Source organism: Lepisosteus platostomus, chromosome 21 (assembly GCF_059453375.1).
Source record: "Lepisosteus platostomus isolate fLepPlt1 chromosome 21, fLepPlt1.hap1, whole genome shotgun sequence".
NCBI lineage: Eukaryota > Metazoa > Chordata > Actinopteri > Semionotiformes > Lepisosteidae > Lepisosteus > Lepisosteus platostomus.
Window position 1 is genome coordinate 13,257,894 of NC_142631.1, and position 13,212 is coordinate 13,271,105.

Genomic DNA, 13,212 nt, shown 5'->3' on the forward strand with positions numbered 1-13,212 from the left:
GAAATGGCATCACTGTACTGCATACCTAAATATTGGCAATCTCCTCTTTCTGACCTTCTCAAAAAAGGGGGGAATGGGGAAGATTTAAGAATTTAAAATTTGGACTTAAGGTTTTGCAGAACTTTGTTTTGGCTTTGAAATTCCACTCAAAATTAAAGGATTCTAGCTGAAAGATATGATTCTGAAGTGAGCAAAAGAAAAACGTAGGGCCCAAAGCAGGACTACAGCCTGCAAAGGACTGAAGTCCATCACAGGACACCCACAGTTTAGAGGCCTCAATTAGCCCATCTGCTATATCTGAAAGGTGGATGGAAAGTGGAGAAACTTGCAAAACCCCATGTAAGTGCAGGAAGACCATGTAAACTCCACACAGGGGGTATCACAGTCCTCCCTCTTGAAAGTTTCTGATCTTTTTGGAAGCAAGAGGATGCTTTTTTTCAGGAAAAGAACAATTTAATAATGTGATTCTGCGGTTATGATTGCAGTCTTCAGGTCAATGTGTACAGTACTGTATACCTAACATGCTAAAGCCTTCTGCTCTACAGGAAGAATCACAAAATAAAAACAATGGATGAATATTTCACTTAAAGTTTTTGAAGTAGACAAGCCCAGCAGTGTTGTACATTCTGTGTATAACTGTACTACTATTAAATAATTTAACTTATACTCATATAACAGGCAAAGTATAGTACCTATCTATGATAATATATATTGTAATAGTGCTAGTCCATATAATTTTTCTCATTTTTAATATAGTGAACTTGACTGAAAAACTAAAAAGAATTGCCATGTATTTTTTTCAGAGATGATATGGTCATCCATCATTTAGTAAATATATCAGATAACAGCCATTGTTTAGTGAGAGCCATCTCAGGGAGTGTTCAGCTCAGAGAGTACATTGTCCTTCATTGAGAAGACCTATTGGCTGACATGCTGTATTGTTCCAAGACTGAATTAATTCATATTACATCTTTAATGTATTAAGTTTCCCAGTATCATAATTCACAATATTGACAACAAACTGAGACAACTTAAATGTCCCTGAACACATAATGAAAAGCTATAGATCTTCTGTTCCAGTAAAGCTCTGCTCTTTAGATATTGCAGAAAACTCATGACCTCTTTAAGTATATGGTGTTATTTCTTTTAGATTCTAAGAGAAACGTAGCTAGTGTCTTATGTTAGCTATGGGTAAAAAATATCTGGAGATTCCTTAAAATAACCTCACTCTAACAAAGACACATAGTGGACATCCATCTCCTGCAGCATCAAGTGGCTGAGCTTATTACTGTACAGTATGTTCTTATTCCCCTTTTAGCTTCTGGATGAATTGTTTTCCCTGCATCTTTTGCCTCCTTGCCCAGTACATAAATCGTATTCCATAAACCTCCGTGTCAGAGCTACTGCCAACAGTGTGTGATCTCACAACAAATTTACCTGTAAGACCAACCTAAATGTACAGTACATCCAAATTCTTCTTGGAAATTCATACAGTAGTGTAGCAAAGATTGAAACAGAATAACTAAATTACATAAACATATACTGTAGGTTACAGCATTCATTAGAAGGGAGGAAATTGTGTATCTACGCAAGGAATAGACTGCTGGACTTAACCCGACAGGCTATAAAACATACAGTAACAGTAAAATAATTAAATTCACCTAGCTGTGATCCCTTTTACTTCAGGGAATGTTTCCTTTCTGATTGCACACTGACCTTCAGTGCTCATGATTGTATTTGAATTTCTTGTGTTGCCTGCTACTTAAGCAACAGGAGCTTGTAAAGAAAAGGGTATGTACACAGGCTTTTTAAGTTGTTTCCTCGGGCAGTCAATGAGAGTTGACGTGACAATCTGAAAAGCACTTGATTTTCCTATGTACTGTATACAGTGTATATACTCTGTATATGTAGAATTACACAGAAGCACTCTGCAAAACCCATAATATTGTGCTTGGATTAAAATAGGGCAGTTACTCTCAACCAGAAGAAACAACAATGGGGAAATTTGGGCTGCCCTTGCAAGAATATACAAGGGAATACTCCAAAGCTTATAAAGCCAACAATTTCATTGATCCATTCTTTCTTTGCTTAACCTACTGTATACCCTTGCAGATTTATTTTTATGATAATAGAAACATCATGGTTTTTTTTATTTTAAGTTTGATTTAGACTAAACCGACACATTGAGTTTCCTAACCATTGGTTCAAATCTGGGTTGAAGCTGATTGTATTAGAGATGTCCCAAATACCGGTGCTCAGGCAATTGTTGGGAATGGGGAATCCCAAGAGGATCCTCAGGTAGGATTATTCAGAAAGGACTCTATTGATTCCTAGCATCCCCTGTGAACTCTCTCTCTCTTGCGTGCTTTTGGTGTTTTCAGTGAGAGACATACCTCTTTTCTTTTGGTACTGAACCTTTGGTGAGGAACTGTGGTGCCTGTGACATGTTAAAAGAGGTTCAGATGTGAGTGGGTCAGAGTAGTCTGCTTACACTCCCTATGTTGTGGCCAGGAAGTTTGCAAATGTGAACCAAAATACGGAAATACACAACTGGGTTTTCCCCATCAAGTGTGCAAAAGAAATGGAACTGTTCCTGTTCATTTTTAGAGAGTGTATTTAATGATGCTAAAGTATTCTAAGAAAAAAAAATGGTTGTTAAAAGCCTTTTAAGAGTGCTTTAGGGGAAATGAGATAGGACAGTATAGCCGTCTTTAATAGTATTGTCTTAGCACTGTAAATGATTCTTTGGACGCTGCATTAACACTTCCATAAATTATGACATTTCTTGTATAAGTAAATCAGGAACAGCGCTGTGATGTGACAACAATCTTGTAACATAATATTCCATTGAGTATTAACTTTTCTTAAATGTAAGACTTCTTTTCTCACTTATTTCTAAACATTTAACAGGCATAGAAAAGAACAATGTGAGAAGCAGAAACAAAAGGGATAATCTGCCATGCACATGATATGAAACAAGAAATTACATTTAAGGAAATCCAGCTGTTAAAAGATATTTTTAAATTCAATAGCTATCTCTTCCTTTTTGACATGCACAACATGTGATTAAGTGTGATTTTATTTAAAAAGAAGGGCATGTACTGTATTATCTTATTGTTTCCTTTGTGTGAGTCAGTGTGTCATGTTTTTTAAAGTGTTTTACATTTCTTTTTTTAAATGTCAAATTATTTTTCGGGGAACCTGTGGATCGAGAGAGATGTGAGAGCTGCAGAGACCTAATGATTACAGTTTTCACTATTTTGAAGTACCCTAAATAAAACAACAAAAGGAAAATGAGATTAACTGCTTTTCCTAATATAGATTATGCTGAGAGGATGCTGAAAAAATGTAGAGCTATTTGCATAATCCATATTATATTGACTATGAATACGAAAATGCAGTCGGTGTTTCTGTGTGGGGGCTTTTCAGATTCAGATATGCTGTTTCTTTATGTTTCTAATGACTAGTTATTCTTCATTCAATAACCACCCCTTTCCTTGTCAATTTTGCTATTGTAACATTGCAGTCCAGCACATTTTCCTTTGAAATACGCAATGTTAGTTAACATTTCATGGTCCAAGCCTTTCAGTTCCTGCAGCAGAGAGCTTCAGATACTGTAGAGTAGTGATGCAGTTCTCACTGGTAACACTAAAAGCTCTTGAGCACCTGGCAGGTCTATGGGGTTACTGAGAAGTCCTATCAGTTCTCTATCAATTGCATGCCACTATTTGGAGATTCTTAATCACAGCCATTTAATAAAACGTTGATATCTGGACTACAAAAGCAGTAGTGAAATACACTAGCATCAATATCAAAATCATATACACAGTGGTTATTCTCATATACTGCGTTTCATATCAGTAAAATTACTTTGAAATTATTACCCATGATCTAGTTCTCAAGGTCTGTAAGATTTTCTGATCTGAATTACTACATTACTCATACTTGCCTTACATGTTTTTTAATATGTATATTTACAGTAAATATCATTTATTAAAAGAGCCATTCAATGCACTAATATCTAAACATTAATAAGGCATGTTATTATTATTCAAATGAGGTTTCATTCTTATCATTTTGTACATTGGCTCTAATTAAATTGAATTTTGCTCATATGACTATAAGCAGTAGGATATTCAGATGGATCTAGAGAAAAAGAAGTAGGAAAACAGTAAGTTCTTCCTTCCTAGAATATTAGGGCACTATGGCTTTTCTTTTTTTTTTTTACATTTCCTTACACAACTTAATTATACTGTATGCACACAAAATGTCCATTCAAAATCTATTCATCCATTGTGTACCATTTTGTACCCATATGTCTACATAGAACTTACAGAAACTACCGTATCAAATGTCTACTGAACATATGCCAGTTCAGACAGTCTGCTTATACTGTACTAGGTCACTCTACTAAACACACATTTCACATACAGTACAAAACAGAATTAGGAATGCGAGGCTGGCCAAGCTTATATACCACTAACTTCATGTGAAAACCCCATCCAGTCTAATTCTACTATTACAAACTGTATGAAGTACTTTCAAGTACGGACTATTTACTTAAGTTTTTGGGGGTGTCTCTTTGGTGCCTCACTGACACCACACTGCCAGAATCCAATACCAGAGAAGATGACAATTCACCACTGTACAGTTAGCACCCCCACTGATGGCAGGGGGTGGAAGCATGGGAGAAAAGCCACATTTCATGCTACGCATGTCAAAAAGTATTTCTCGGGGAATATATTATTCAGGTAATACAATGAAACAAAAGAAACAGCACCGTAAAGAGAAGCCTGACTTTTGTCTGGATTTGTTTTGCTTTTGGGGTGACTCTTGATTTAACTTTGTATCCCTCTTATCTTTCATTTCCTCTCAGGCTCCCCGAGAAGTCCAGTGAACAAAGCCACTCTGACATTAATCACAGTTAGCACCTGCATTCTGGCTGTAGTGTACAGCAGCCAGCTCTCCTGTCCTCTCACTGTGAAGGTGACTCTACATGTGCCGGAGCACTTCATTGCTGATGGTAAGAGTTTTCTCACAACTCCTCTCCTCGCATGTGGACGCAGAAGCACACGGCTTCTGAAGCAGAGGTCACTGTGAACGTTCTTGTTAAGCTCCAAAAGCACTGGGTGGGGAAGAACTGCCAGGAGCAGATTTTGAGACTTCTGATCTTTAAATGATGATCTTAATCTTTTGACCAAATTAAAATAAAACACGAAATTACATAAATGTTCATTTTTCCTTTATATTGGGTAGGAAAAAGATTTAAATATTGTTTATAATAATTATTCTAAAGCCATTTAATGTGAATGATTATGATTTCTGTCATCATCCATTATGAGACCTGAATTGCTGTGAAATGTGCTGAATTTAAAGCCTGAGGCATACTTCAGTATCATAAAAAAAAGTAAAGTGTAGCAGGTCCTACCTGAGCACTTGGATCAAAAGTGTTGAAGAAAAATTTAAGTTACACTACATGAAGACTTTATGAGTCTTTAATAGACCAGCAGCACTAGGCTGGTTAAAAATTCTGGTCGTCCTGGAGACTGATTTATATAATTACCTTCTACCAGCCCTTAAGAAAGATTATATTTCTGTCTCTTTCTTCTTATAAAAAGAAGTGTGCATAGATATATTTTGAATTAAAGCAAATTAATGTTGACAGTAGGATTAATCCTGAAAAAAGATATTTGCTTGACTCAAAGTCAGAATTCAACTGTTAAGTATTTCTCTTTATCTTGATAAATAAACTTTTTTTTTTCATTTTATACTTGTGATTTCTTTACAGTATAGTTTCCACTTTTAAAATAGTCTTTTCTTGTTTCCCACAATTTATTTCTTTTTTTTCTGCTGGACATAACCAGGGAAAAAACACTTCTACTGCCTTTTAACCTTGTCAGAAAAAAATGTAGTTTGATACTCTATACTGTATAAACAAATATATTGTATATGCTGTATATGCAAATCTTATGTGTTTTTAGGTGGTACTGTACTTTACATTTTAACTGTTTCTGTAAAAGAGCCAATGGTCTCTTATGTGATACTTCTAGGTGTTTAATCAATGACAAAGATAGCTTTTTTTAAAAGGCATTCATTTTCCAGTTATTTGTTATGGACCTGTTGGGTCAGGTCAGCACAGGGATGGGAGACTTCAAAATGAAACTAGGTTGGTGCTGTTAACGGTGTTGGTAGACCAGTAGGTGGCATGTATCCGTCTGGACCAGAACTTCCAAATCAATTTCCCGGTACCAAGGACACCCTTCTGTAGGATGTGCTGTTCATCAGATGACGTTTTGAACTGAGGTCCTACCTTAACTCCCACTTGACTCAGTATAGTGAAGCATTTTCTCATTTCTCTGTCTAACACACTGTGTAGTGTGGCTGCTGGTGCAAAGCCTGCTGAACAGCACCGAGGTGGTGAATGGATTCGGTCTCACTCTGTGAAATGCTTGGGGATGAAAAGACCTATATAAATGCAAGGAATGATAAGGTCAGGGTAGATGTAAAGTTCAGAACGATGATGAAAATAGACAGTAGTAAAAATGCGTTTCCTGTGAATGCATGATTATCCACTGTAGCAGACATGCACAGTGTTAGAATGTGGGTGCCGCAGTGAGCTGACGGGTTGAAACCCAAGTGCGAGACTTTGGGATTCTCCAGGTGTGTTCAGAATGCTGAGGAAGCAGTGAGGCAGTCTTTTGGGAACGCAAGCAGGCAGGCTGGATAATCAGAGAGCTGGTAGAAGAGAAGGAGTGCGGGATAGCAGGACAGAGGGTGTCTGGAGGATCAGGAAGCGGGGCCAGCAGGATGATGGTTGGAGAGGCAAATCTCCTCTGGAATGGTGCTTGAAAGATTTTTAATCCTAAAGCAGTCGGAAGGCAAATGCTGTGCTGATTGCCTGAAGACTCGTAGTAGCTCAATGTTGGAGGACTGGTCTAGTGGAGAGTCGAACCTTTAAAAGGCTGTTTAATTGGGAGCTGGATTGATAAATTGCCTACCGGATTGGGAGGTAGCCGGACAGACAGGCACACAGCCATTTCTAGTTCTCATGGACCCAGCTAGAGGGGTGAGTGTTTGTGAAAATGTCCTGGCCTCCTTTGGAAATGGTGGTCTGAGAGTCTGATCCCAATTTATAAAACAAAACTTAACTGGGGGAAGTTTGAGACAATACCATTAAATACATGTTGTCAAATGGTGACCTGAAGAAGTTATATATCTTGGGATAATTCTAAAACCTCAAATAGAGGTTATTCCCATCTTAACATGTCCTTATTGGTGAAAAGAGATAACAGAAGATGGCTTAACCACCTCTTGCTTAGGGGTAAGATTAACATTAAAATTAACATTCTGCCACTTATTATGTATTTCCGTAGTGCTGTTACTCTGCTTTTTTTAGAAGACTCGTTCAAAAAGCTCAATGTTTAGTTCAGAAGGTTTTGGTGGAAAGATAAACCCCCAAAATAAGCCATCTTAAAAATATTTGTGACAGAGACAGAGACTGATCCTTTTGACATTCAAAAATATGATCTGACATTTAATGCAATATCCTCTGAAGTGTGCATACTATATAACATATAGTATAACGCGATTCTACTCTGACCTCTTGGTAGATCATAGAACAAGAAGTCCTAGACATGAATAAAAGTTCTCTTTCACTGAAGGCCCTCTGGTATAACCCCAAATACTGGGAAAATGTTATACAGTTTTCCTGTGAAATTGACGCCAGTCTTCATAAAATTATAGGTTTCATTGGATTAAGTCCCCTGAGGCACTGCTTTGGATGAATGCTTTGGTATTCACATTAACAATAATCCTTCTGTTAATGAGGAATCGAAAGTTAATAGCATAGTCTCAATCTGTTATTTCAAACAACTCAAAAAAATTCTGATTTTACAATGACTTCTTTATTTCAACACTAGTAAAATTATTTAGAAAAAACAACAAAGACACTTTAATAGTATCAATTGTTTAATTAGGTTAAGGGTAGAATGCAAATCTTAAATATGTATTAAAAATTAAGCATTGTATTAATCAATCATGTATTTGTCAGGTCAAAGTGAAAATCCCAGTTTAGACTTTGCAGTCCCAATAATATTTGAGGGCAATGTCTCTTTACTTATCATTCTCAGTGACCCCTGCACTCTCATATTAAATAGATAAAAGACAAAGCTTTCACTGATAATGCTGCAAGCTCACAGGAACCCGTCTATCAACAGGCTCTGCTGGCGTACAGGGAGCTGAGAATTCTCCATGGGACAATTACGTTCTGCCCCCCAAGAGATCCAAACTGGAGTCCTTTTTTGCTGCAATCTGAATTTGAACCAGTTATCTCATGGCTGTTGAAAATTCAGTACTCTGAGTGGATAACTAAGTCAGGAAGCCAAGCAAGACTCAATTCCTGTGCTACTTCATATGACAAGTCTAATACTATTTTTTAGGATAAGCCATCTGATAGATCAAATTTACTGATGAATCTTTAAGTTTGGTGCACCACATACTTGTACAAGCATTAGGGATGCAAGATACCAGACTTTAGGCTCATAATCAAGTAAGAGATAGTGGAGGCTGAATGATTGTAAACACTGGAACAATTTAATTAAAACCTCTTATCTTCTGCCACTCAGAGAACATGCATTTAAGGAACACATATGCCAGGAAAATTGTGCAGAGGAAAGGTTAATTTGCTGTGACTTTTTAACAGTTAGGATTATTTGATAAATTACCTCTGGGCAGTCCACTGCTTGACATTGTGGATATCTCTTAAATAAGGCAAACAAAAGATAACCTGATCCCCATGTTGTCCAAGTTATAAATTAATTAATTCTTTAACTTGGTACAAATGATCTATACCAGCTAGTTATCTCTTTAGTGAATTGTCTCAATTGACAAAATGATTCATATTTATATTCTACCTATTTGATTTCTGAGTGCCTCAAGTCAAAATACATTGTCCCTTTTGCATTTTAAGGCATTGCAAAGAATACAGAAGCTTTAAGAACGCTTTAAGCTCTTTGCTAGGAACAAGAATATTACTGCTGATGAATTGTCATTTTTTTTCATGTTAAAAAGGATGTAAATCAGTCCATCCAATATCAGAACACTGTTTAACCAGGTGAGAGTTGCAGCAAGCATCCTGCACCTACTGTAGTTATAACATGAAACATTAAAATCTAAGAAGATATGATGATTTTGTTAGAATTGAGGCAGTATGCATGTCAGCAATGGCCGCAATGCTAATAAAATGTCCTCTTTTGCTTTCACATTAAAAAAAAAAAAACTCTCTTTTACCATGTGGTGCAGTTAATTGTTTTCTTTGGAATGCCATTTACTTTCTTACTTCCAAATATGTATTCTAAAATGTTCCAATAGACAAGAAACTGTAACAAGGATGACTGTTTCAAAACAAACATATAATTTAGAAGCAATAAAAAGGCAGAGTACCACATTTAACTGCAACGCCAATACAAAATTTCTGTTCATCCACTAGAGACAGTATTTTACAGTCTTATTCCAGCATTTTACCAGATGTGCAGGGCTCTTCCTCTGAGCACAGGATATGAGCATCTGTTTGTGGGGGTACTGTGAATGAAGTCTGGGGAAATAAAAATGAAAAGGTAATTCATAACACCTGATTGCAAACCAAGATAAAAACGGAGATCAAAAGTCAGAAAAAATGAATGAATAGAAGACAAACTATAGTATATTATGCTGCTGGTAGGTTCATACTTATCTGTTCACGTCACCAAGAATTAGATGCTGGCTGTGAGTACAATCTCCACAATCTGTACTATTTCTTATAAAGTATTTGCACATGCTGTTGATCATCCTTCGACTGCTGTCTTTCGTGTAATTGATTACTGTAGATTGTTAAAGAATAGAAGTGCCCATTTTAAGTGTCAATGTGAGTCCAATCACAGTGGGTGGTGCTATTGAGTTACCTTAGGTTTCGCTTCCTGCTCCAGCTTGTAGGGAATTCTGTTTCAGAGCTTTGGGCTGATTTTTATGTGCCGCAGTGCCACGCACTTTGATACACTCATTTGCTTCCTGATGTCATTTTCATGACTGAGTTTTGATTGTTTGGTGTCCTCTCATACAAAAAACCTGGAGCATCTCCAATAAAAAGCTGAGAAAAAAGACACTTTCCTCATATCTCAAGTTTTACAGGATCACTATACAAATTCTTCCCGTCAGCTGTCTAAGGTAGACCTTATTCTTCAACATGCTGCATTCGCCTAGCTCTGTGATTACCGCAGTTAGGAACTCACTAAATTATGGGAAGGAAAAAAAAGTTTCTTTTGCTTGTTACTTATTTTTTTTGTAGTAAACTACCTAGCATTTCACTTGAGTGAGAGCTAATTAGGCATGTGTGCCAGCTTATCTGAAGACCTCAGTTTTTAGCTGAGTTGACATATCCTTTGCAGCAAGATTACCTGATAAGTGCTCAACCACTATTTCATTAACATGACATCGACATACAGTATTTAAATGGAGTTTCTCTAACCCAGTACTGCTTGAAAACAAAACAGCATAATTACATCAGAAGACCACCCTAAGTTCATTGTGATAAAAATATTTCTTTAGAAAGAGAATCAAACATTGGTTTTGTTTCTTAGATATATTTTTTTCCTTTTTTATTGGAGCATGGGGTGGAGGGTGACATAAGAAAACAAAAACATTATGTTTTCCCTTTGAGGAGTCCTCTGTAGTACATCATCATGGTCTACAGCTGGTCATTCTCTGTATTTCTCCAGTTGAATAATTTTTGCTCTTAAAAACTTCGCAAATTGGATGTACGCCGAATGAAGAGGAATGTTTTCTGAAATCCTTTAATTCACTGGCAATTTAATTTGCCAAAATATAAAATCCATATAAAATTTTTAAAAGTCATTTAATTGCCAAAGACCTTTTTCTGAGCCCTATCTGTAGTGTGTAATTACTCTAGTGGCTGCACAAGGAGAATCTGTTTTAATGACTGTAATTGAAACACTTTCCAGCTTGATCATTTTCAGTTATTATTTTTTAAAGGCTTTCAGATGGCCATAAAACATCACTCAGATTCTGAGAATAGTCTCTAGCTTGTGTTCTTTACTGACACCTACTAATTTTACAAGAGGTCTCTTTGGTTTTTCTGTGATTCTGTGATTTTTCTGTGGTTGTTTTTCTGTGAGTTGCCAGTTCTGTGTCAAGGTTCAATAAATGGAAAGAGAGGTATTCAGAGTCACTTACCTAAAGGGGAGTATTTTTTTTTGCTCTGTTTCATAAGCCAATTCAACATTGTATGAATCTGAGCAAAAATATATTAACACCAACAGCAATAATAATAATTACACTAATAATTTCTGTTGTGCAAAATGTTGAGTTGATTAAATTCAAATTCCAGAACAAAAATGTTTCAAATCCTCACTTTGAAGAAACAAAAAATACATCACAACTTCTAAAATATATTTTTTTTAAATTTGACTAATAGTATTTAAAAATCCAACGTACAGAGGGCAATGAATATATTTCTCTAAATTGGTCCCAAGTGAAGATATCACGATTGCTTATTGCCTATTACAGGAGGTATATGGTTGTAAATAAACACTTAGAAAGTGGAACACTGCTGTGATAAGGCATGCAATCAGTAAGGGAGGTGATATCTTCTTTCAAGAGTTTTCCTCATCTTAGCCCTCCAGGGAGTTGCCAGCTGTGAAATAATACATGTTTTAATGAATCCAGCAATGAAGATTAAAATCACTTTACAGAAAGTAAAGGGAAACACAATGGGTGCCTTTACCATAAACAGGAAGTGCCTTTCAAAGTAATGGAATCTGCATATAAAAGCCTCTACTTCTCCCTCAACCTTGAGCCTTTCCATTAGAATGTCAATCAGAGTGCCATTGGCTGAACTCAAAAACCCTGACCTACCTCAGTTACTCTACAAACTCTCTTAATTACAGAAATGGGTAGATGTCCTTTTCCTTACATGCTTAATTCCTCTTTATTGTGAGATGTTTTCTCCACATTGTATATTTTTAGATTGAGAACTCATTTCCTGACAGTGATAATCCTCTTATACTTATCCCTCTTCTTCTCAATGCTTCACTGCCTGATGTTATTAAGGACATTAGGATGGACAAGTGCTGTAAACCTAGTTGTTAGATTCTATTCTCAGTTTCATTATAGATTTGACTGATTGCTCTACATGTCCTTTAACGGTTATTGTAAATTATAATCTGAGAGGAGATCATAAGATCTTTGCATTATATCACTTAAACATGATATGTGTGAAGTGAATACAATACATCAGATATTTAAGTAATCACATGCAGTTTACATTTTATCCATCTGCAAAAATAATTCATAGTATTTTAGACTACAGACAATAAAAGCAAAACCATATGTGATTTTCCTGATTCATTTAATTTAATTTGGGTATAAAGCTTCAAAGTTTAGATGCAGCTTGTTTGATAAATTTGTGTTTTGAAATTTCTTGGCTTTGCAAAGGAAATTGAGGAAATCCTCTGTGTTACTTTTGCTTCCCTTACATCAATGGCGGTTTTCTGAGTGTATTAATATTCTGCAGTAAATTCTTCCTGTCTGTTTTTAGGACTGTATAACCTGGTGGCAATATGGACATGATCTACCAAAACTATCTTATTTGAGATGGTCAATGTTTAATCTTTGCAACATCCCTGACCATTTCTTTTGAGTAAATGAAAAAAAAAAACTTCTACAGTTGTATGTTGTATGTATTGTCACCACCCCGGGCATGAGCTCTTCACCCCACTGCCCTCAGGCAAGAGATATAAGAGCATACGGACACTTACCACTAGATTCTTCAATAGCTTCTATCCACAAGCAGTGAGAATGGTGAACACATTTAGCCATCCCCCTCGGACCACACCTACACCATCACCATCTACCTCTTTATGATTTCTTATCTATGGCACATCTCCAGTCATTGTTTACACTTCTGTATTGTTTACATTCAAACTGTCTACATGTTTACTTGCACATTGTCTATTTTTTGTTTGTATATTGTCTTGATGCACTGTTTTCACTTTGTTTTGTTTTTTACACTTGTTTTACAATCGAGAGACTTTCTGTGAGTAAGAATTCCATTGTACCAGTACCGGTTACATATGGCAATAAAGTTCAAGTTCAAGTTTAAGTATTGTGAAATAATTGTGACTGCCTGCTGAGTGTGTTGTAACAGGACCTTAAAAATAG

At 36.2% G+C, this 13,212-nt stretch overlaps 1 protein-coding gene across 2 annotated transcripts in view; it reads left to right on the top strand.

Annotated features, from left to right (window-relative positions):
* Positions 1-13,212, top strand: part of astn2 (astrotactin 2) — a 649,131-nt gene that overhangs the window by 271,577 nt on the left and 364,342 nt on the right. For both annotated transcript variants that reach the window (XM_088614565.1, XM_088614566.1), the window contains one exon: positions 4,877-5,023. In XM_088614565.1, the coding sequence (XP_088470691.1) occupies positions 4,877-5,023 (147 nt within the window). The remainder of the gene's footprint in view (positions 1-4,876; positions 5,024-13,212) is intronic.